At 37.6% G+C, this 25,989-nt stretch overlaps 1 protein-coding gene across 5 annotated transcripts in view; it reads right to left on the reverse strand.

Moving 5' to 3' along the window:
- CORIN (corin, serine peptidase) overlaps positions 1-25,989 on the reverse strand; it is a 143,256-nt gene that overhangs the window by 49,500 nt on the left and 67,767 nt on the right. For 3 of the 5 annotated variants that reach the window (XM_071807455.1, XM_071807458.1, XM_065836775.2), the window contains 5 exons: positions 19,563-19,744; positions 8,777-8,890; positions 3,887-3,994; positions 2,446-2,556; positions 1,416-1,532 (listed from right to left, as the gene is read on the reverse strand). In XM_071807455.1, the coding sequence (XP_071663556.1) occupies positions 1,416-1,532; positions 2,446-2,556; positions 3,887-3,994; positions 8,777-8,890; positions 19,563-19,744 (632 nt within the window). The remainder of the gene's footprint in view (positions 1-1,415; positions 1,533-2,445; positions 2,557-3,886; positions 3,995-8,776; positions 8,891-19,562; positions 19,745-25,989) is intronic. The other 2 variants (XM_071807456.1, XM_071807457.1) reach the window with 2 other exon arrangements.

Consider the following 25,989-nt stretch of genomic DNA (forward strand, 5'->3'; position numbering starts at 1 on the left):
CTTCTAGCCCAGATCATACATCAATGTTTTCAGTGAAATTCACCTTTACTGCTGATAAACAAATTTTAGAGGATTAAGTTGGGTGAAATTCTGAAAGTCTAAATAGCTGCTTATATAATGCTCTAAATAGTTTTGTACTTTTCAGTTTATCCCATTCTCCTCCCTCATCTCTTTTATATTAGAAATTGCAGTTTCATTATCAGCAACAGAATCATAAAATTGTGGAACTGATAGAATAAGACTGCAATTGAACATCAGGAAAGATGAAGAATAAAAACTGAGAATTCTGTGAGATTGAACAGTCACAACTAAGGACAAAACTTGGTCCTTGGTTTTTAGATTGCCACAGTTAGAACTGGAAGAAATTTCATGCAAGACCTTTCGCAATGGCAACATTAATTGTGAAGAAGAATAATGGGGCTTTCTGTGTTTCAACTTCACAATTATTTTTTGGAATTGAGACGTCTAAATTAGAGCAGGAAGATCCCAAGAACTTATTATGAACAGAAGGGACTGATTAGACACAGTCAGGAAAGGATTTCTTCTAGACCGTTTTCATAAAGAAATGAGGCTTATATAATCACACTGTGTATTTATCTTGTAATTACAGGTCTGTTCTCCTCTAATAACTTTTTAATAGGTTGTCCTACTACCACTGCATCTGACAGCACTAGAGTTTTCCAAATAAAGTGAATTCCTTTAATTTCCTAAAAACAAGATTCACAAGAGAAAGACAATAATAATTCTCGTATTGAAGGAAAGGCTGCAATCTGAATGCATACCTTACTAAAAACAAGAGAATTACATGTGAAAAATACCTTCAAATGTTGAAACCATGACAACATGTCTTTCAGAGTGTCAACGTGTATTACGGGACAAAAGTCTTTGGGAAATCATATTCCAGGGCTCAAGAAACTGCCTGGTTTCCTTGTCTTTGATACAATCCATCATGAGACAGCTACTAAGTATCTCTGAAAACTTACATTCGCATATATTTTCCCTTAGTCGCACTAAATCAATAGCTTGTTTATCCTTTCTCTACTCCCAAGTTCTGACAAAAAAAAATATTTTCACGCGAAAATTCCTCTTCAGACAACACCAGTTCCTGTGATAGTAGCTTGTAATTGCTGCTGACAATGTGAATATGAATTAATGTATTTCAAGTAATAGCTGATCATGTCAGATAACCAAATTCTTTGCTATATATCACCTCCATTTAACTTTTTATGTTTTTAAGGACTAATAAAACTATGCTTACAACTTCCTGTGTAAAAGCAGACACCAACCAGCCTCAGCAAGTGTGATTTGAAAAGCAAAGAAAGTAAATTTGTGAGACAGTTTTAGCTAAAGGCACTTTAGAACAAAGCAGTCAACAGCAGGTTCGGTAACAAGAGTAAAATGAAGCACATTCTTACTTTCACTGCAGTTTTCTTCATCACTTCCATCTTTGCAGTCATTATCTCCATCACATTGGAATGCACTAGGAATACACTGCCCATTTCTGCACTCTACCAGACCCTGACTATGACACGCTAGAGAGAAAAAAAAAACCATGATATTCTGATCAACTTCGGTTAATGAAGGTCTTAATTATTTTTGAACATCATCTTGAAGTTGTTTTAGGAGGAGATGATAACGCTGCTTAGCACTGAAGGTCACTAGACATTTTTATTGTGTAGGCTGTGTTTTCAATAGCCTACAGCTATGCTGATCTTTAACTACAGGGACTGGAACTATATATGTCAGGTATTAGCAACAGGCTGAGATGAAGGTTCGGCTTTTCCAAGAAAAAAAGCCATCATTTTTACTCATATAAAAATCGTGATCTTTGCCTACTTACTTACATTCCTTTACTCAGCTTAGGTTCTTAGATTTCAAGGAAAATTGTAGGATAATTGTTGCTAGCTCAAGCATGGAATGGCAGCAAGAATCAAAGCAGCATAAGCACATGGCTTATGAGAAACTTATTTACATTAAAACATGTGCTAGATCCTCAAGACTTGGTTTTGCAACCTCAGCAATATTCTAGTATACTTGTTTTGCAGATACACGCCATCATCATTGGAGCAGACAGAAGTCCAAACTCTTACAAGGTGTGATAGGTCACATACAAACATAACAGAAAGCTGTCACAAACTCAGAATGCCTTCAGTTTAAGTGGTTATATACATCCATTCTTCCCTTTTTAATGGGAACACTACAATTAACAAAAAAATAATTCTGTAATTAGTAAGAAGCTGAAACACAAGGCAATGCTGGCACTTCTCAACAATGGCAACAAATGTTTAACTTGCTGCAGCTGTCTACCAGAATATTTGTCAAGTCTGAAATCAAATAAGCTTATAGTTCTGCCTTAAAAGTAATAAGTAAGTAAACTACTTATCTTACATTTTGCTTTTATTTTTAAGTAAAGAAAAAGCTACTTCAGAGATTAAAGGAACTTACAGCAATTTATTTCATCTGATTTGTCTATGCAGTCATGGTCACCATCACATACCCAATCAGCTGTTACACATCTCCCGTCTCCACACTGATGATGTGTTGCTGGATTACAGTCTAAATGAAATGCAAGTGAGGACAAAAAAAAAAAAGGATGATAAATTATCATTTGTATAATTTATATTATTAATCAACTGTTTTCTGCCTGTAAGTTAATCATTCATACTGATTCTGTACCTGCAAATTTTTTGGCAGATGGTAGTTACATATGTTCTGAATTCTATTGACTATGTAGATAGTGATGCAGTCACTCCTTCTCTCAGGTGCACAGATTTTTCCATTCACAAATAAACAAGTTTGTAAGATTTATTATACAGATTAAAAGATCTTCCAGCTTCCCATCTCATGGAACGATTTTCAGTTAGCCAACATTTTCAGTTGCCATATTGGCACTTAAACAGAAACTATGTTTTTTGCATACACTCAGTATTTTCCATAAGAACTATCTACAAAGAATCTGCTCCAGTTTTCATCTTACTCTTTCTACCTGAATGCTTCCACAAATAATGAAAAGCACTCTCTTGAGCTGGTTGACTTTACAACAAAATAAATAGGGAGTGTAGAAATAGCCCAGTGTGCCCGATCTGCTATGAAACCCATTTATAGTCTGTACAAAAAGTTAGATCTTAAACTTTACATAGAAAAAAGTATCTCAAGATAGGAAAAAAATGTGCCCTGATCTTCAGTTTTGAAGTTATCTGTGCTTTTCCTTAGAAAAGCAAAATTTAAAAAGTGAGAAATAAGATTTTAACTTTTAAAGAATTATTGTAGAGCACTTAATTTTTTTCAGGTGTAGTTCCAGGAAAAAGAGTTGAAAAAAAATAAGGCTTTCAAAGTTTTCCAATATTTACATGTGAAGATTATTTTCTTTTACAGTAATTTTTTTTTTTTTTTTCCCATGAAAGTTAAGTGTAGGTAGAAAGACAAATATAAGGAGGCAGAACATAAAAAGGTGATTGAAAACAGAATTTGAAAGAAACAGAATTTGATAAACAAAAGATTCAAGTTCACTATGAAGCTGTATGTAAAAACAGTTCAGCTATAAAACAATTGGCTTCACCAGTGTGTAGCCTCTCACAATTTGCTTCAATCTCACTTAAATTCAGCCAATTTAGAAAGAAAACAACTATAACATCTTAAATTAGTTTAAAACAAATTGCAAATCAGGACATTTCTTCAAAATACCACTGTCTTCAAAATTTGGATTAACCCAGACATCTCTTTTAAACCTTTTCAAGTTGCATATAAAATTTGTGTGCTGTTTTTTCTTTGCCCAAAAAGAATTACAGGGTATATTGCTCTTTCAGTAGTTTAAGGAAAAAAGATTGCTGGCTTAGTCAATACTGGTATCTTAAAGATTTTAGAAAAGCATAAAACTTCCATTTACCACAATTCTGTTCATCGCTAAGGTCTCCACAGTCATCATATCCATCACAAACAAAGGTATAATTTAGGCATTTTCCTGTGTTGCAACGAAATACATCATCACTGCAGTCTACAATACAAATTTTTGTAAAATGTTAACATGACATTGGAACATTCATTTAGACTGTGAACACTGGAATCTATTGACTAAAACAAGATTAGCTAAAGATACTCTACAATTTACAGGTCTGCATTAATACTCAATATGTACCAGTTCATTAGAATCTAATATGGAATAACACGAAAAATCAAAAGCAAGTTTTAGAGATCTTTATTCTGTTCCTACCAATTGCTTTTTTGATCAATACCATGAGAAGAAAGTGCTCTGGGTACACCTATGGACCAAAATGTTTAACTATGTTATACACACAGTTCTTGAGAAAGGCTGTGGGTCTTGAGTACCTGAGGTGGCTATTAGGTGGAGCTGAAGCTCATAACAGCAAAATCAAGATCCCAAGACCCTGCTTTTGAGCCTGCCTTTGATCTTACAATGATGTTTTCAAATCACCTTTATGCTTTACACGGGCTTGAGTTCAGAATTTGGCCTGATGCCATCTCATTGAGGATTTCTTAGAACTGTCAGCCCTAAGTGGGCTTAGCTTTTCTTTCCACCTCTGAGGCCTTCAGTGAACCCCTGATAAATATTCTCTGAGAATATCCAAAATGCTTGAATAATACCAGGTTCAATAAAACATGGAATCTACACTGCAGTCAGGAAAGCGGGTAGAAAAGAAAACAGGGCTGGTGATGTCTGGTTCCATTAGTAATTAAAATTTTATTAGTAATTAAATTTTAGTAATTTTAGTAAATTTAGTAATTAGTAATTAAATTAGTAATTAAATTTTGATTACTAACACACAGTTGGGAAGTGGGTGACCCAGCTTCACTCCTTTCCTCTGGGCTTTTCCTTCACATCTAGCTTTTCAGGGAGAAAGCCAGGATAGAAAAAAAAGCTGGGTGGACAATCCCTCCTTCCTGTTGAAGCTATGCCACTGGAATCAAGAAGTTCTTTGTGCCCTTTCTTACTGGAATAGGTGGGTATTTTAAACGAGCTCTTTCCTGGATAACATAAAGAGCTCCAAGAGCAGGGACTGGAAGACAAGTCTCTTCCTTCAGCTGAGGTGCTCAACCACTGAGAACAGAATCATGCTCCTGCTTGCTTCTCTCCTCTTGGTGTGTGACTCCTGTGTTCATGACTGCACTGCGGTCCCACTTTGAAAGAATGATGTCCTTTGAAATATAGTACACACCGAAAGGTGCAGCACTCTCCCAGAAGGTGCAGTGGGGTTTCTATTCCTTCAGATCAACGCCAGTCCAGTGTTCCACCTCCTAATTGAGTGCCCTAAGTTTCTCAAGGCTTTACCAACCTCAACTCTAGAACTTGAACATGAATCACTTCTTCTCCTTCCCCCACAGAAGTATTCATGTTTTCTACAAGTTTCACATCATCTTATTAAGTCCAAACAGAATTTATAGCACAATGAGAAGGAAAATGCTTCAGGATATACAGTAAACTAATATGGGTGAGCCATGAGCATTGTAGCCAATAGTTAATTTAGCTCTAAAAGAACAAAAATAATGAAAGAGTAAACTTCAAAAACCCTAAGCTAAATGAAAACATATAAGTTCTAGTTTCATGTAAGGAGAACAATAGCCCGCTGAGAGTAAAACTCTAAGCATCACTTGTTTTGCGTATGCAACAGTGTGAAGTACCCTGGCAACCTTTATCCTTATTGATCAGTCTATAACTCTGACAGTTCTGTGCTTCCATTGCTCCTCATGCAAATGAAACAAAGCTGTCTTTTTATATGTTGTTTCCTCTGGATAAGTTTACTGTTTAATTTCCATACATTTCTCCATTCCCCTTTACATTCACAGCCTGGTCACTCTTTTGCATTCAGCAACCCTTTGATCTCTGTTCACACAACCCTGTTTTCACCACTTCACTATTGAACCATGTGTCCTTCTGACCATGAATTACCTCAGCCCAACACTCAGAGGTCATTTTAGAAACGCTGCATTTCAAAGATACATGTTTAATAGTGTACGTGCAGATTAAATGTACAAATTCTACTACTTCTAGGAGTAAATAAGAGCCTGCTGCATTTGCTACATTACATATAAAACTTCCTCATCAGGATCTTTTTGACAGTTCCAGGTTTGCACACTCATAATTTATGCACGTGTAGATCAATGTTATAGCTTCTTTCCTATTTGTATTCCTATTTGATAGCTGGCTGAGCTGAATTCGGATTCCTCAGCTGGTACCTTCCACTACACAAAGTCACAGAGCAAATGGTATAAGCAACAATGAAATTCTAAAGATCAGTTTTCAGTTGCAACTGTGTAAAAAACTGACACTGCTAAGCAAATCAAACCATACTTTCAAAAAGAGGGATGGATTCTGCTAAAGCCTAACTACTGCCTGCATACTTATTATGGCCCATCAAAGGGAAGAAGAGAAAAAAATACATGTCAAGAGTCAGGAACAGAAAAATCATTGCATCATGTGATCCATTTCTTGATGCAGAGTCCTGAAAGGAGATTCTAGGAAGAACAATTAATATGAAAAAGATTAAAACCAGAGACTTCTATGTTTCATAATGGATATAATTTTCAACATTAAAACTAAGGAGATGCAGCTGTAAGATTCACTTATGTAACTTTAGACATCTGCAGCATTTAGTTTCTAATGCACATTGCCCATTTAAATTATCCGCTTAAAATCAGACAAGTCATACATCTGAAGTGTCAGCTGATTCTCCATACACCCAGTTTAGACAACTAGTTCGGATAAAGTCCCTTGCACAGGGACAGACCCCTCACTAATGTTTGTAATTTCATAATGGAAAACCAGAGAGACATCTTTCCAAGGTGGTAGCATATAAAACAAAAATAAGACGTCCTATATTTTGGGATTGCAGATGGGGATTGTTTGTTTGTTTGTTTGTTTGTTTTTATTTTACAGTCTAATATACCTTGGCCTTTTGAGTTTAAAAGCCTTTTAATCTCATTTGGGAAGTAACTGTAATGTAACTCACAGCTCTGACCAGCTCATGGAGATTGTGAAGAGTCTCATGAGAGACACATGGCAGAGTTGGGGTTGTTCAGCCTGGAAAGGAGAAGGCTGCAGGGAGACCTTATGGCACCCTTTCAATACTTAAAGGGGACTTACTGGAAAGATGGGAACAGACTTTTTAGAAGGGCCTGCTGTGACAGGCCAAGGGGTAATGATTTTAAACTAAAAGAGGAGAGATGCAGACTACATGTAAGAATTCTTTTACAATGAAATCGTGAAACACTGGAACAGATTGCCCAGAGAGGTGGTAGATGCCCCATCCCTGCAGACATTCCAGGCCAGGCTGGAAAGGGCTCTGAGCAACCTGACCTAGTTGAAGGTGTCCTTGATCATTGAAAGGGGGTTGGACTAGATGACCTTTGAAGGTCCCTCCCAACCCAAACAATTCTATGATTCCATGAGGTGAATTTGAGAGAGGCAAAGTCTGCAAGAAACACAGCATTTTTATTAGACAAACTTTCACACAAATAAGCCCTCTTTCAGTTTTGCCGTTTCTGCTGTGCAATTCAAGAAGGTCTTATTTGACCTTCACATCTTCACCCCAGCCCTTACCAAGTATCTTAATAAAATACATCCTTTGGCTATAAACTGTGTATCATTTAACAGAAAGGCCTTTTTTTAAAGGTAATTTTAACTCATGAAAATTATAATGCTTGGTTTTTTAAGACATAGAATGTTTTTTTCTTATATTACTAATTTCTTCTTTTCCCATTTCTCATAGGCATTTTAAAATTTTTTAGCTTACATTACAAACGGAAGTTAACACTGACAGGAAAAAGTGAAAGATAAAAACATACAATACTTTTTATGTAACACAAATTATATCAACCTCCATTAAATAAATTATAGGCTATTGAAGGAAAAGCAAGCTCCAACCTCATTCAGATTGAGACCAGGAGGAAATTGCAGACATCATTTATTCCTCAGAGTATCCCAGATAAAATCTATCAGCAACTTCCTTAAGAGCAGCTTTGTGAGTCTTGCAATGTCCAGTCTCTTAAACAACTAATAAGAACAAATCTTTTGAGGTGAGTCTAAACTGAACAGTCTGGAACTCAAGCTCAGATCTGATATTTTTCAAAGTCTGAATGCACAGCACAGTTTTGTGGCATCATGTCCTACTATAAGTCTATATTTAGTGCATTGCTCCACATTTTCCTTTTTTTTTCCCCCTTTTCATTGTTTTCCTACTGTACATTTGCTTTTCTAGAGGTTTTAGTAGTCCAATAACGTTTTTGCCAACACAGAAAAACACATAGGAGTGCTAAAGATACACACTACCACAGAGAAATAAATATAAATTAAGATATTAAGTATGTATATTCACATTCTTCTTTTCTACTGCACCATGCACTAGGATTTATTTAAACAAACCACAGTGAAAGGTGAGGCCAAGAGAACTTTCTAAACAGATGGTTCTGCATCTGCTGTAAAATCAATGCCAAGGACTAGGAAAAAAATACAATTAACAGTCTTCAGTTTATTATCAGTAGTGCTCTTTTCATGTAAGTTATTGATCCATTAAAGAAAAAAAAAGAGTAACCCCAAAATACTTCTAATTTCCACATGTCTCCTTGCAGAAATCTTAGAATCTGCTTCCAGACATAAAATTGAATAGATCAAAACCACATGTGATGGCCAGAGTGAGCAAAGGTAAACACATTCAATAGCAACTGTGAGTCCAATATGCAAATACTATGCAAAGCTCCTATTCTGTACCGATAGCCTGCTTCAGTTTTTAGGTTTCCCCACTGCCAGGTTTAAGAAACTTACTGCAATGGACCTCATCACTCCAATCATCACAGTCGTTGTAGCCATTACACTGCAGTTTCCCTGGAATGCAGATCCCACTGGCACACAAGAAACTCTCCTCTCCTCCGCACAGCGCTGGAAAAGAGAGGCGAAGAAAGAATGAAAAAAGAAATAAGCAGAAATACAACGTAGCTAGAACAATGACTCTTAATCGATGCACTTAGTCAATGAACCCCAAATGAATCAAATTCAAGTAAATGCACACTGACAATTTCATCTAACTTTTGTTATTTCAAAAATGGGTATCTAGGCTGAGTTAATCAGTAAGTTTCAATCTACCATTACCCCTAAAAAGCAGCCATAAAAAGTAACTGTTGACCGTAGGATTTGATTAAACAACCTTTTTTATCCGCCTCCCTCCCACCCCCCCACCCCCTTATAACTCCCTGAACACTAGAATACAGTCATCATTGCTATTCGATATATGGGGAATTGAGATACCTAAGAGACAGAAAAACGCCTAGGGCTCTAGGGATCTCATTGGAGATATCTTGCAAGGTATGTTCAGAGGGAGGGAACTCATAACACCTTCCCATTCAAGTCCTTCAAGTGAAAATTGCATGGAGATGAAAAGTAAAGATGTCAAGCAGAAAAGCAAATATTCAGTACAGAACATGGTTCTTGTTCTTAGGCTGGGGGAGCTGTTTGCTCAGGTTTGCTGTTGTTGTGGTTGGTTGTTGTTGTGGTGGTCGTTTGTTTTTTCTTTTTTTTTTTTTTTTAATAGATTTCAAAAGGCCCAGTTAACAGTCAGGCTACTCAACAAAGCTAAACAAAATAGCTTCACATCCAGTAAAAAAAAATCAGCAAACAACCCCCCAGTAACTTTACTTTAAGCATACATATCTGAAATGACAAATAGCTTTCAGAGATGGAGGGAAAAAATCCAGTCGCTTTTCGAGGGTAAAGCTACTAAATGCATCCATGTGTGAGAACAGCAAGTTCAAACAATAAAATCTCATGAAAGTTCAAAATACTACTCATAGAAACTCCATTGTAATTCAAACTTTGTATCCAAGTTTGCCAAGAAAAATAAAGATCTCTAATTGGTATGAAAAAAAAATCAGTTGCAGCAGCAGCAGCTACAGAATCTCTTCCTCCACTAAAGCAATTTTGCACCTGATCACAACCTAGCTCCATATTTCTCATTTTAAGATGCCTAAATTTGCATTTTTCCTATTCCTGTAGGAGAATTCTATTCCTTCTGCCTTTATTCCCTGAATCTGATGCTTAACAAAGTCCGGAAAGTATATTTCTAATCTACATCTCAAAAACAATCAATCAACGCCCAGTCAGTCCCCAAGCAGCAGCCCCTCTCAGCCAACCTTCCCCCTAGTTTATTGCTGAGCATGATGATATATGGTATGGAATAGCCCTTTGGACAGTTGGTGTCAGCTGTTCCAGCTTCTTGTGCACCCCCAGCCTAATCACTGGTGGGGTGGCGTGAGAAGCAGAAAAGGCCTTGACTATGTAAGCACTGATCAGCTGTAATTAAAACATGTGTGTGTTATCAACATTGTTTCCAGTACAAATACAAAACACAGCCCCATGCCAGCTACTACGAAGAAAATTAAATCTACCCCAGTCAAAACCAGCACACAATCTGATGAAAATACCACTGCTCCATTTTAAGAAAAATCCCACCTGCAAATACAGCTAATATTCCCTCACATAGTACAAGTTTCCATCATTCTGTTTCCTAAAATTCTTTCTTTTCTATTTTCTGACGTATAAAACATCCTCTATTATTTTGAGGTTGAGGAACAGAAAAATTATTTCTTTTCTATTTTCTGACGTATAAAACATCCTCTATTATTTTGAGGTTGAGGAACAGACAAAAAAATGCCTTGTCTTATTAAATACCATAAGGTGACCTTATTTTTAATAGTGAAAAAAATCAGCTACTTGCAAAAAAATCCATAAGTGAACCTATTTGTTAAAGATCAGCTGATTTATAAAAGCACTACGAAGCAAAACCATTAAAAAAACCACAAACAACAAGAAGAGAAAGGCAAACAAACAAACCCCCCCCAAACCAGAAAACAAAACCAAACCAAACCACCAAACACTAGGCAAGGCAAAACATTCTTACAAAATAAGGAATCCTTTACATGTTCTCCTCCCATCCCTGCTGCTAACTTTTCACATCATCTTGGACAACTCAGGCAATCTGTGCCTTAGGTCTATTCCTATTAAAGAAACCTCTCTGTTTTCTTAGCCTCAGTACTACAAAGTTAATGCTTTAGAAGTCTTATGAACTTATTTTCACACTGATGAACTGATATTTCCCACAGGAATTGTAATATATTTCAATTTGGGGAAACATCAGGATAGCTCTCAGAGGAACATCACTGAATGCAAGAAGATCAAGAGGAAAACCTCAATGGAAACAATACAACTTTTGAGATAGAACAAAGCCATTTAAAAATGCCACCAGCGTATGACACATTTTAAAAGACCTCAACAGGAAAACACGAAATTACTATTACACCTGTTAAATCTGCCCTTGAGACTACAGAAAGAGCCTTCAACATGTCTACAAAAAAAAAAAAAAAACAATAATTTCTGCCCATGCTCAGCCTTTCTGTACAGCAATCTGATATTCTTCACGATTTGCTAAACCACCAGGTGCACAGTGGATGCTGTGATGTACCACTGAGCACCGGACATGCCTCAACAACCAGAGTGTATTTTTCAGAAATCATAAATAGTTCCAGCTTGCACTGACTGTGAGTGCAATTAATTATCCCTATTTCTAATTTTATTTGTTGCCCTAGCATAGCTGTCCTTTCTGGTGCACAATGGAAATGGACACACACACTCTTTCAGCATCTTCATTTTCACTTTTAACTTTTGGCAGCAGGGGATTATTTTTTCCAACATATTTACATGCTTTTCTAAGCATGGAATATTATTTTATCGTCTCCAAGAAACAGGGCAATCTTAAGCTTAGTCAACTGACACACACACCCTTGTACAAAACATGTGTTTGTAACAAAAAATTGTGTGAATAATTTCAAAATTTTTTCTATTCCACTCCCAGGTGCATTCTCCACTTGGTGTCCTGGTTTTGTTAAAAACAAGTTTCTCTTTTAGTGAATTTGCCTGTCAGCTAAAGCCTTCATATTAGCTGCATTTTCCTGGAGAACCCAACACATGTTTTGGTTAAACCTAGCAATGGAATGCAAACTTATTGATAAGCACGGATGGACATCTCGCGAGAGGGGCAACGAGAAACTGGTGATCGAGAGACTGACCAACGGTGTATAACATTCCATTCACGTGAATACTTCACATAAAAGTGGGAGATCACGAGGATCTCGGCCCTTTTCCCTCTTTCCCTTTTTCCTCATGGCTGACATTAGGAGAGGACCTTGCTGGTCGTCCCTGCGAACTGAGGCCTAGTGAGAGACTGAATCCAGCTCCGGTTGGCTACAGAGTCTAATCCAGGACTTTGGGTGCTGGCTCTGCAGTTGCTGAGACTTTCAAGATTGGTTTTGTGTATTTTGTATTATTTTCTCTATTCTTATTAGTAGCATTAGTAAAACATCTTTAACTTTTCCAACTCTCTTCTCTCTGTCCTTCTTTCCCTCCCGATCGCCTGTCCTGAGTGGGAAGGGGGGAGAGGGAGGGGCAAAAAGGGGGAAGCTGGGGGGAGAGGAGGTTAACAATACATCTGCCAGGGTTTGATTGTCACCCCGCAATCCTAACCCTCGACACTTGGGCAGCACACAATCTTCATATTGCAATAAAAACTATTCTCCAGTTGTGTGACAGGGCTGTGGTTATTTCAGTGAAAGCCACTTGTGCAATATATTTTGAAGGTTTCTAACTTTACACAAAGGCGTCCAAAATACCTAAGAGACTTTAAAACAAAATTTTTCAACTAGTTTGTGCCATTTAATATTTGTGCTTCTTAATCAGAAGCAAGGCAGGGCAAAACCACCAGCACCATCCTTTTGCACACCCTCACAATGTGCTCCTCAAGAGCTCTCCTCGCTATCCACTGTGTGGTTGGACATATTTCCTAAATTCTAACTGAACAGTTACAGTCTCACCTCTATTCTACCACTTTTAAAAGGTTATTAAAAACTGCAAAATATTATAGTCTTAGCAGTAACATAAGATTAGGTAGCATTGACATTCTTATCTCACAAGGAAAAAAAAAGAGGCACTGAGATATTAAAGTGAAAGTTATAAGAAATAATAATAATTTCAGTTGTCCAATCTAAGACATGTCAGTATGGGTATTCGCCTGTGGTTTTTTTTGTTTTTGTTTGTTTCTTTGTTTTTGGTTTTGTTGTGTTTTTTTTTTTTTTCTGGAGAGTAAAGACACGTTATTTTACATGTTCAAACAATAGCTCCTGTTAGCTTTATTTGTAGCTGATATAAATACCCAGCTATATAAACGAAGAGTCCAGTTAATTGGAAGTGTGCAAAGAACAGTTAAGAAAATTTTTACTCCAGACCATTACACATGGTCTCTGCAACATCACATTTTCCTTATTATGAGCCAATCTCTTTGTTTCTTCAGTTCCCTGCCTTATGTGTTGCACCTTCCAGTTTCTACAATTAGTAAATCTTACAGGGGGCTCTAGAATCCACAGTCTTCCTCAGTATAGGCACTAGTTCCCTGTAGACTGGTGTTTATCCCACAGACAATGATGTCGGGTAAAAACAGAATATGACGACATAATAAAAAAATTGTAATTCATCACACTGGAAAGGCAACTTTAACTAACTTGGAAATCTTACATTCTTCTAACTTGTGCTTTTATGCAATTTCCTGCATGTTTAAAAAAAAAAAAAAAAAGTCCTCAAATCTCAAACAGATGGAAAAAGCAGGAGTATTTTGGAAAAGCATTAACACATCGTCTTGCCCTGTTCTCTCTGGGCATCTGATTTTTGCAGCTTCTGGAGTCAGCATTGCAAGACAGATGGACTTTTTGTTTGACTCAATACAGTCACAATAGCGCAATGAGACACAGAGGAATCCCTGCAATTCTTGCCTGCAAATTTCCATCACCTGTTCCCTCTACCCTATGTACTTATGGTAGTAGAGTGTATGCATCTTGTAGCTGCCAATTCTAGAAAGTTTTGATACTAGGACCATAATCACAGAATTAGGAAAGCTGGCAACTTCTTCCCATCCAAGAAAAAGTCCATTTCTCTATTTCCTTACGATGTAAAACACTATAGGAGAAAAAACACAAAGACCTTTCTCTTCCAGTCAGTGAAGTGGTGACATAGCAAACTCCAAGTTGGAAAAGAAACAGGGAAGGAACATGAAGGCAGGCAGAAATAAACAGTTGGGGAGGCAGAATGGGAAGAAAGAAAAAAAAATCAAAAGACATAATAAAATATAATACATAGGCAACAGAAGTAAAGAATGAGTGCTTGGTGGAAATAGCTTTTTCAACTGTGAATGTTTCCTCGCATGAAACACCATCACAATCCCAAAAAACATTTCATCTTCCTCAAAAAATTATTCCACTATTGCTGTTTTTGCAGTTGGTCAGTATCAATATTACACGTACACAAACCACCTCCCTCTTCACTGCATTAAGTAAATGCAAGAGCTAAAGAGAAAGATAAGGTCTTCCTGAATTAAAAGTTTTTTCTCAAATAAATTCTGCATTGGACATGTATAATTAGCTTCACATTGCCAACAGAAAAATAAACACCTGGTTGTAACCAGATACTGCCTTTCAATCTCTGCTCAAAGGTATTACTCAAAGACAATTGTCTAGTATCAGTGGGAAAAATCTTGGAAGATAAACTGGGCACCATGGAAAAAAAAATGTATTGGTATTTCATCCTTGGAACAAAACAAAACAAGATCTGCATTAGTGAAGCATATTTAGTTAAGAAAATTAGTAGTTTCCTTGTATACATTATATCAGCTCTGTTGAACATTTTTTGTATTGTTTGCACTTGCAGCTTCTGCAGGACAAGATGATGTATGATGACAGCCACTAGAAGAAAAGTTGAACTGTTCATCTGAATTGCTGCAAAACTCAAGCTAAACTTCAGTAAAGGCAATGCTATTATCATAAGAGAGAAGTACTGCTGAAATCTATAGTTGTGGCATTAATATATCTATTAACTATTTGGTTTTACAGTATCTTAAAATGTTACATACTAACCATTAATGACTATCACTAATATTCTTAATGTGGTGCTCCAATTAAATGCTTCTCATCCAGCTTATAATAGGCCAAGAGCTCCTGTGGTGGCATCTTCAAAGGGCTGAAAGAGGTTCACTCTAATTATTCATGCATTTAGTCCTGTCATGCCCTTGAACATTGCAGGGCATTTATCAACATGTACAAAAATTAACTGTATATGGCTTTGCCAAGAAGGGACATTATCAGAGCTATCAGCAATGGTTTTCCTGCTCATCAACTACCACAACTTTTCTAAATAGAAATAATTTCGGGGGTCTTGTGGTTGCTCCACATTAATATGTCAGCTCATTGTGTTGCTTTACTTCTCATTCAAGCTACCGTGGTTTTTTTCTCCGCAGCTTTAACAGCATCATCCATGTTGGCTGGGGAAAGCAAATAAAATAACAAAAAAAACACAGTGAGAGCTGAAAGAAAAAAAACAAAGCTGGAATGCTTTTGTGAGTAGGGATATGTACAGCAGCCACCAGGAATGTTTCTGAGATCTCACTCCCCACTGCCTGCCCCAGAATGCACTATTGGGTTCATGGAGAATGACTGACTGATGGTGCTTCCTCCTCACTCCCTCACATGCTCACAACTCATTAGAACTGTGAAACCAGTTCAACCATATATCTTAAATCTCAATAGTTGGATCCCTAAAACTATTTTCAGAGTGGCTGATTTTCTCACCTACTGGGTGTTCCTTCACTTGTCACTTGTGGGAAAGGATATCAACCCGACTGATACAGCTCTGTCTACAGAACTGCACCTTTTTCTATGTGACTCGTTTTGTACATTTGGATGCTTTTACTATAATGGCACATGGCTCAGATTTTCCAGTACATTCAGTACATCTGCAGTCACATCAGGAATGCATGTCATAATAGTTTCTCCATTGTGGTAACGTGCACTCAATTTTCAATGCCTGTGGATGAAAAATCTAGACAAAGAGATAAATACCAGCAGTAACACATGAACAAGTATTTATCCACTACATAATCCCAACTCTAGCTAATAAACATTTTCCAGGAAATTTGGTAATTGCCCCCAGGATAAATGCTCTGGATTCTAACTAGACCAGTCCAACATGCAACCTCCAACAGAGCTTGGAAAGGCAAGTGAGGTTCAAGGATTTTTTGGAGGAGTGATAATTTTCAATTGAGAAAATGTGGAGGGTATAGAGTATTTAGTCACAATCAGATAAAAGTAATGAAGAGAAAATTTTGCTTTGGATTGGGTGATACTGTGCTACAACAAGCAGCAAGACCTCATTTTTGATAAATACAAGAAATAACTGAAACCCCAAATGAGAATTAGATCATTGCATGAAACAAATTGTGTGCAAGGCATATGGGGGCAGGGAGGGTTTCACTGCACATAATGGGGAGGCATTAGTCCCCCAAAGAAGCCACAAAGTTGCGACATATGCCAAGGACATGCTCTTGGAATTTCCAGGAATTTGCAGGAACTGAGCCCTGAAAAAAGCATAAAGAGCACTTTGGGCTGAACAGTACATAAAAAGGGACTGGAACAGTGAACCGACCCCTGCTGTTTGATCCTACTGTGTTCAAATAAGTAAATTCTTTAAAATACACAAATTTCAGAAAGAAATACTCAACTAAAGCATAATTTATTTCTGTAGGAGAAACAGACTAGCGAACACTCCCACCTTTTTCAGTCATAGAAGAATCACATTAGAACCATTCTTTTAAACAAAAAAAAAGTCAAAATATCCTCTGTAGTCCATCATTCTACATGAAAACTATTCATATCCACACATCATGCACAACAGTTCATGAAAATAAATTATCAGAAATGCCTGTTGTTTTATACAGCAGGATGTAAGAATTGCCAATAAGCAGCCTGGGACTCCACAGGCTGCCAGGTCGGGACAGTGAATCTCACAACTGGCTCTGGATATTTTCCCCTAGTAAGAAATAGCAAACTTCCACTGTGTACTTCTCTGTAATTTAGGCAGTTCCCTATCAGATAGATACAAATCCTGCTATACAGATTATGGAAGAATGATCAGCCAAGCACTATTCTAACAAACTTATTTTCTAGCAGTATAAAATATATTATTTTAGAAGATATTCTGAAACTTGAAAGTTTCAAAGTCAGTAATCTCTTCTAGTTGCATCTAGCAGTTCAGCTATCTAGATTTGGTGGGGCTTTTGAACACTTTGACCATCAATAATTTGTCAAAATTTAATTAGCATACTTATGTTATACCTTGTATTCAATCTGTGTATCACACATGCATGAAACCCAGGTCTCTAACATCCTGTCGCTTTTTCAGAATTACACCTCATTCTGTATCCAGTATGTGAGTGCTCAATCAATGATATGCTAGTGACTCATAGCTGCTTGCTAGTTACTCTCATTGTTCAATGTACAAACCCTGACCATACTTACGTACCTATGCTGCAGCCTCTTAACTTATTTGTCATTTGAACTTGCTGTGAACACAAAATTAATGTACTCGTAATTCTTATGATGTTCATCCCTATGATACCAAAGGCATCAACACACACATGGTTACAATATCCCTTTGAGCTAAAAGGACAGTTGTATTCCCATTTTACAATAGGAAGTTGAGGCACAGAAAAAAATCTGCATTCTTATAATCACTTGCTTATGGTTTCCATCTGGAGAGATTCATTAGACCTAATTTTTCAGCATATTTAGCATATATTTATACAATATGGTGAAAACACAGCTCCTAGTGGCTTTCACTACAGCAACCTGCCCAAGATCCCATAGGACTTGTGAGGACTTGTGAATATTGTTCAGTTTTCCTGGAAAGCATTCAACAAGACACAATCCCTCTCTCTACATTTCCTCACCTCAGGCATTACAGTTGTGCCCACAGGTGAAGGTAAGTATGAACAACAGCCTCCTTTACTTCATGACCCCTCAAAACATGCCCTAACAGATGGAGAAAATCCAATGGCTAAAAAGATTTGATCCAATAATACAAGTCTATATCATTATGGATACTCAGAAAGCGCAAGGACATAACCCCAGATATAAATAAAATCTTAATTGTACCACTGACTAACATTCAAAGATACACTCTACAACCTTGCTGATCTTTTAAGGTACTTTTGAGTATATAACTTCTTAGGTTTTTTAAACAAAACTGAAAAACAATTTTCATCACATAATTTCTTCTTGTTTATTGTTTCCCAGAAGTCATTAACAAAGTTAGAACCCACAGATGGATTGTGTAACCCTGTGTCACTTCAACTTATAGGATGTTGTATATCAACAGTAAAGTCTCAGATGCCAGCAAAAGAACTCCAGCAATGGTGTCGATGAGAAAAAAAAAAGAGGCTCATTGCTCTCAGATCGGATCTCACTTACATTTGGATCTAGAGAACAGAGCAGCAACCCTGAGGAGATGGAAATGGCTTGTATTTAGAGAGTGGCTGGAAAGTTGCCTGGCAGAAAAGTACCTGGGGGTGTTGGTCGACAACTAGCTGAACATGAGCCAGCAATGTGCCCAGGTGGACAAAAAGGCCAAGAGTACCCTGGCTTGTATCAAAAATAGTGTGGCCAGCAGGACTGGGGAAGTGATCGTTCCCTTGTACTCAGTGCTGGTGAGGCCCTACCTTGAATACTGTGTTCAGTTTTGGGCCCTTCACCACGAGAAAGACATAGAAGTGCTGGGGAGGGTTCAGAGAAAGGCAACAAAGGTGATGAGGGGCCTGGAACACAAGTCTTAGTGGCTGAGGGAACTGGGGCTGTTTAGCCTGGAGAAAAGGAGGTTGAGGGGAGACCTTATTGCTGTCTACAACTGCCTGAAAGGAGGCTGTAGGGAGGTGGGTGTTGGTGTCTTCTCCCAAGTAACAAGTGATAGGACAAGAGGAAATGGCATCAAGTTGCACCAGGGGAGGTTTAGATTGGATATTAGGAAAAATTTCTTCACTGAAAGTGTTATTAAGTAGTGGAACAGGCTGCCCAGGGAAGTGCTTGAGTCACTGTCCCTGGAGGTGTTTAAAAGACATGTAGACAAGGTGCTTAGGGACATGGTTTATTGGTGGACTTGGCAGTGTTAGGTTAATGGTTGGACTCAATGATCTTAAGGGTCTTTTCCAGCCTAACTGATCCTATGATTCTATGAGTAGATGTATACAAACCATGATTTTTGAAAAGTTTACCTCTCAATTAGTTCTGGGTTAATTTTTACAGCAAGGATAAAGCAGATACACGTGAAATTTAGCCTGTGTATCAGGCTCCTGCTTTGAATACCAGTCCTGTATGTACTATGATTTAGCAAAGAAAAAGCAGCATGTTGTTAAAGGAAATATTACTTTTATCCTACCTTATTTCCTTGAAACAGCTCAGAATTTTTGATGCAAAGTAAAAAAAGTCTCAAATCAATAGAAGTCTGAAAAAAAATTCAGCCTAAACCTCTACAGCACAGTGAAACTATAACCAACTTAAAACCAGACTTTATCACAGTAATGTGAAGAATCAGAAATAATAATATCATCCCAGAGCTTTTCCTACACAATAAAAAATACATTATTAAATAAGAATTCATAAACATAGAGTAACAGTTAAGAAAGGAAACATACACTGCTTTCCTTTTTCTTGGTGTGGTGAGAAGCATAACCTTGTAGTGGTATCATTTTCAGTTTTGTTTTGGAATTGAGAGCACTTCAGGAATTCTGGCCAAGAAGCATTTACCATACCCAGGACTGGTTCACAGCCTTCTTTTGCTGCCTCACAAAATGTCCTGCAGGGCAAGAGGCCTCGACTGGAGAAAAGAGACAAAGAAGAAAAATACAAGCGATTATTATTTAGAAGATTGCAAAAAGTTTTTTAAAAGAGAAAAAAGTAATAATTAAGATTTTTGAAGAAATTTACATTCTACAGACCTACACCAAAAAGGTGCCAAATCCTCCTTATTACAGTATCACAGTATCACAATATGTTTGGGATTGGAAGGGACCTCAAAAGATCATCAAGTCCAACCCCCCTGCTGGAGCAGGAACACCTAGGTGAGGTCACACAGGAACATGTCCAGGCGGGCTTTGAATGTCTCCAGAGTAGGAGACTCCACAACCTCCCTAGGCAGCCTGTTCCAGTGCTCTGTCACCCTCACTGAGAAGAAGATTTTTCTCAAATTTAAGTGGAACTTCTTGTGTTCCAGCTTGATCCTGTTACTCCTTGTCCTATCATTGTTTGCCACCAAGAAGAGCCTGGCTACATCCTCGTGGCACTCACCCTTCATATATTTATAAACATTAATAAGGTCACCCCTCAGTCTCCTCTTCTCCAAACTAAAGAGACCCAGCTCCCTCAGCCTTTCTTCATAAGGGAGATGCTCCACTCCCTTAATCATCTTTGTTGACCTACGCTGGACCCTCTCCAGCAGTTCCCTTTCCTTCTTGAACTGAGGGGCCCAGAACTGGATGCAATATTCCAGATGGGGTCTCACCAGGGCGGAGTAGAGGGGAAGGAGGACCTCTCTCGATCTACTGACCACCCCCTTTCTAATACACCCGAGGATGCCATTGGCCTTCCTGGCCACAAGGGCACAGTGCTGGCTCATGGTCATCTTGTTGTCCACCAGGACCCCCAGGTCCCTTTCCCCTACACTGCTCTCTAATATGTAACTTCCCAACCTATACTGGAACCTGGGGTTGTTCCTGCCCAGATGCAGGACTCTACACTTTCCCTTGTTAAATTTCATCAGGTTATTCCCCGCCCAACTCTCCAGCCTGTCCAGGTCCCGCTGGATGGCAGCACAGCCTTCTGGCGTGTCAGCCACTCCTCCCGGCTTCGTGTCATCAGCAAACTTGCTGATAGTACACTCAATTCCCTCGTCCAAATCGTTAATGAATATATTGAATAATATTGGCCCCAGTACTGACCCCTGAGGCACTCCACTAGATACGGGCCTCCAACTGGACTCCACACCACTGACCACCACTCTCTGGCTTCTCTCCTTAAGCCAGTTTGCAACCCACCTCACTACTCTATTGTCTAGACCACACCTCCTCAATTTAGCTGTGAGGATGCTGTGAGAGACTGTGTCAAAGGCTTTAATGAAGTCAAGGTAGACCACATCCACCGCCCTGCCATCATCCATCCACCTTGTTACACATTCATTGAAAGTGACAACAGCTCTGGCTTTCAGACTAAACTTAAGCCAAAATCAAGTTCAGAACAGTTTCTGAGTTCAACTCTGTGCAAGCTGAGGCCCAGAATTCGTTCACAGTTGAACCAGTAGAATGGTGCAGTGACACCATGAAGGAGAAGGGTTGTTTCTTCATCCTCTCCTTCTTCCCTACAGTTTTGCAGACCTACCCCTCTACGACTTTGGCAAATGCTTTCCTGAGCTTATTAAAAAAACCATTACCTCAGAAAAAATATTTTAATATTTTTGGCTGGGTAAGCTTTCTGACAACTTAATTGTGCTGAATCTGCTCATGGAGAGAATCAACAATCACAAGACACAGACTGTAGGAACTCACAGTGCGGAGCACTGTATCGCCCCTTTTTAGCATTTATGAGCTCTGCTATTACCCCTGGGCAGCCAAAACATATTGAGTGTCAGATAAAATGCAATAAATACCAGCATGATTTGCATTGTATGTTTTTAAGAAAAGCACTATAAATTAGCAATTTTAGAAGTATGATAAGTTCAAATTCAGCATACTTGTCTATTTCTTATTCTAGGATATATACCTGCATATGTATTTTTTCTTTATTCTTCTTTACCTGTACATAGGAAAACCCATTAAAATAGATAGCTCCAGGTCTACATAATTAGAGTCAACAAAGTCGAGCAACTAATCTAGAAAATCTATTGACATGTTTACTGTAGATCTGGAAAATGATTTTAAAAAGTAAAGTTACAAGATTACAGGTAACATAATGTTAGCTACATTAGTCAAGTTCTGAAATGACAAATTCCAAAGCAGCCTCAGCCAAGTTAGTTGATATGTGGCAGTAGTAATTCAGGATAAACCAGTGCACTGTAATGCACACAGGAAGGAATAACTGAATGTCCACACATACAGTTCTCTGCTTTATGGACAGCTTCCACTACCCTTTTATATGAAAATCATTTTGGTGGAGCAGAGGAAAAGCTCTAGCATAGCCAACATTAGTCTTAGTTATAAAGAAGAACTGTTCAGTGCCTTCCCTGGCAAGGATTGGCACCATTTGTGGGAGCACTTTGTTACCTGAGAGAGCCTATACAGTAGAAAAGTTTGGGGGTAACAACAACTACACCCTTTAGGACCCACGGGGAGGTTATGGAATCTAGCTATTCAGAGTAGGGTATAGTGGGAGGATGAGAAACAACTGATATAAGCTGAAACAAGAGGTGTTCAGACAGGATACAAAGAACTTTTTCAGCATTAAATTAGTCAGGGAGTGAAACAGGTTATCCAGAGAGGTTGTGTGATCTCCATCCTTGTACATTTTCAAAATATAACTAGATAAAGCCCTAAATACATAACCAATGTACTTCTGCTCCACTGAAGAGACAAGGAATATCATGATAACAATGAACAGTTTCAGTAAAATGAAATTATTTACCATTTGAGCTATTTAAATCTGGTCTGTTGGGGGAAATTCACACAGAAAATGAGAACAAAACTGAAAGAAATATCACAAACTAACATAAGGAATTTGAACTGAATATACCGAAATCTTTTTAACGTTCGGCAAACTGTAAATTCTTGATATTACTGGAATTTGGAAACAACTTGAAGAACTATTACAAAAGCAGTTACCCAAAAGATAATTAATTGCCTAGCCAAGGACAACTCAGTACTCCAATATTTTGTTTGAATTTTCAGAAATAAAAACACAGACACACATGCACAGACACTTCTAAATATCATTTTACTTAAAGTAGATTATAGCAAGTCTAGTCATTAATGAAAGGTGTTATATTTGAAATAGCTAGTTTATTGCAAAAACATAAATGCACAACTCTGAATCCTTGCCATGTTCTTTGCTGTAAGGATATACAGTCCCCTTAGTGTTTGAGAGGCAACAAAGGGCTATTTCAAGAAATAAGTCTGTCTGTCACTCAGGTTTGCATCTTGGGGATCACTGTCAACCTGCACTTCATTCTGTGTCTTCATATCAAGGCCACATTTAGACCCCACATACCACATCTAACATGTTTTCTCCCATACCCCTACATTAATTAAATTTTCAATGAAACTTTTTGCAGTTTATATCTAAATTACTGCAGAACCTTTGGGGCTTTAGCAAATGCAATTTTGCTTCATCCATAACCATTCACAATGCCATAGAAAAGATCTTTTCCATAGTACACCACATAGATTATATAATCATTCTCTTTGTGTCTGACTCCTGGTTGTACCTGCCTACCTCAAAAACATGGCTAGAACTCCATGTTCAGGCACAAGTAAGTGGCTCAAACTTTAAAAGTCCACAATACCCAACAGTTCCCTTACTCAATGTTTCATTTTACAGTAATAGAGAAAAACATAGTACTATTAGCAACTGTGTGATACTGCAACAAACCCTGCAAGTAAGGAATAAAAAGCTGTCAGAGCTGCCTGAGTACTAGTGGTAACATGAGGAAATTTGTGTAAAGTAAAGTATTGTGAAGTCAGTACAGCTGCCTTTCTTTGCTTAGTACCTAATGAGAGGAATGTGCTGCCAGTGTTGCTACTGAGTTCATTGCATACTCTAGTTGCAACCACTTTGAAAACAGGTATCTTTAGAGATATATTCTCCAGATGATAAAGACTTTTACACAATGTACTTTTCATACTGCAGTACTGAAGTTATCCCAGAAACAAGCCAAGGACCTTCACCTCTAAAATTGGTTCTTCCAGCTTTCTAGTTGGCAGCTTACTTGTTGCCTGGAAAAGAAGCAGATATACATCCTAAACCAGTACTTTTCACCATCAGACTGCAATGTGTTGAAAGGCAGAAAGTTTCAGCACCATAAAGTACATATCATCTAACTGTGCACAAAACCAAGAACAATGGTCCCTCCTGATGACAGGAAAAGCTGCCACTTATTAGTTCTGCATGCTGCACTGGCAAATCAAAAGCTTACTATCTGACCTGTAACGGCTCTTCAGATAAAGATGTTCTAAAACACCCTTCTGTTATTTACAGAACCTATTTGATATGGAGAGAAAGAATGGGCTCAGCAAGAGCTGCGCAGTAGACATCACTGCCTCCTGACCGGAGCCTGAAAAACTCCCTAAATACAGGGGATTTGGCATGGCAAGTGACTGCATCCAGTCACTTTCATTTAGAGTTGTGGACATTTTTTACCTCTTAATTTTTAGCTGATCTACTATTTCTAAAAAGTTATATTAACACAATCACACATGAGCAGAGGTATTCACATGAGCAGATCCCTTGGTTTAACAGAAAATGCCAAAAGAAAGATGCTTGAGTTCCAAAATATCTGTAAGAAATACGATGCTACGTAACTAAATTGGAGTATTGATATGATCTATATGTGGATGCTAGATGTTTATTTTTTTCAGACTGATAGAGTTAACTTTATGTTTATTTTTTAAGAACACACAGAATACACTACAAAATTACATCACAGTGCAAAGAAACATAAGCAGTGATTCTACCGCATTAACTGTTATGGTTCCCCGTTGTCCAATGAAGCATATCTGATCATCACAAATAGTAATTTGAAGGCAGTATATTCTGTTGTTTTGGTTTTGTCTTTTTTTTTTCCCCAAAGAAGTGATAGCAGGGACATTACTTGAATTTAGCAAGTGTGTGACTGAGATCTACTTGAGTTTATCAAGGCTAAGAAAATGTATACTGCTCTTATGACTTGTACCAGTGTGACTACTATTTGAGAAGAAAAACAAACAACAAAGAGCAACAAAAACACACCACACACAAACAGTTCTTGAAGATTCTCAGACAAAGTTTTATACAAATATGAAGTATTTGATATTATCTCTGTTCTCCTTGATCCACACCGAAATCATTAACTTCCAAAGCACCACACTGCAGCTACAGGCTTGACATACAGCCATCAGGTAATCCCAGTATGAGTTTGCCAATTTCTTCAGATGTAACTACAGCAAAGTTCAATGTTTACAAAAGTCTTTCAACATACTGATCATTCACTTCAATGGCAGTTCTACAAATAACAGTAAAAGGTTATATTAAAATATAACTATGCACAATTACATTTACACGTAATAGTTAAAAAGTTTCTACAAATGCTAGGAGATGAATTAAGTTTTTTCAGATTAATCTGCACATTATATTATTTACATCTATATGAAAAAATCACAAATATAAAAACTTCACCTTGTTTGTTTAGCTTATGCAGTCCACCATTTGAATATTACAGTGCAGTATAAATGTTCTGATATATACATAGCACAATAATAATTCAGAAATTACTAAGCTTCTAATAGACAACTGCATAGTGATTAAAGAAGCCAAGCAGTCTCTAGAGAAGCTCTGACAAACCAGAAAGCATAGGATTATCCAGCAATTACTGCAATATTTGGTGCAGTTTCAATGTTTAGTCATGTGTGCTCCATAAATTAAGTATTTCTGGATAAAGATCAAGTTTACTATGGACATATTGCTTAATCTACTGAAGGATGAAAAGATGATCGGAAATCTCCATCTTGATTAGTCTTATTTACAGCTACTTAGAGACCAATAATTTAAAAATAAACTGGCATATCTATGGCAATCTTACCATAATTTATTTGGCGCCAGTGGCCGGCACAGAAGCAGGTTATAACATATTAGGTTGCAATTCTGCTCTTCAGGATATTCATAGAAAAAAACTCGTGGTGAAGATGGACTTTGATAAAAGAACACATATGTGACATTTTTAACTTTGTGGTTGGTTTCCCCACACTTCAAAGTTCATACTTCCATTATTTCAGCTGTATAGAAACATCAACATTAAGAATCATACGGCACCAAAAGAAATTAAGATGTTCTTTATAGCTTATTAAAAAGTATATTAAGGTTAAAGAGAATACATAGGGATTT

Source organism: Patagioenas fasciata, chromosome 4, assembly GCF_037038585.1.
Source record: "Patagioenas fasciata isolate bPatFas1 chromosome 4, bPatFas1.hap1, whole genome shotgun sequence".
NCBI lineage: Eukaryota > Metazoa > Chordata > Aves > Columbiformes > Columbidae > Patagioenas > Patagioenas fasciata.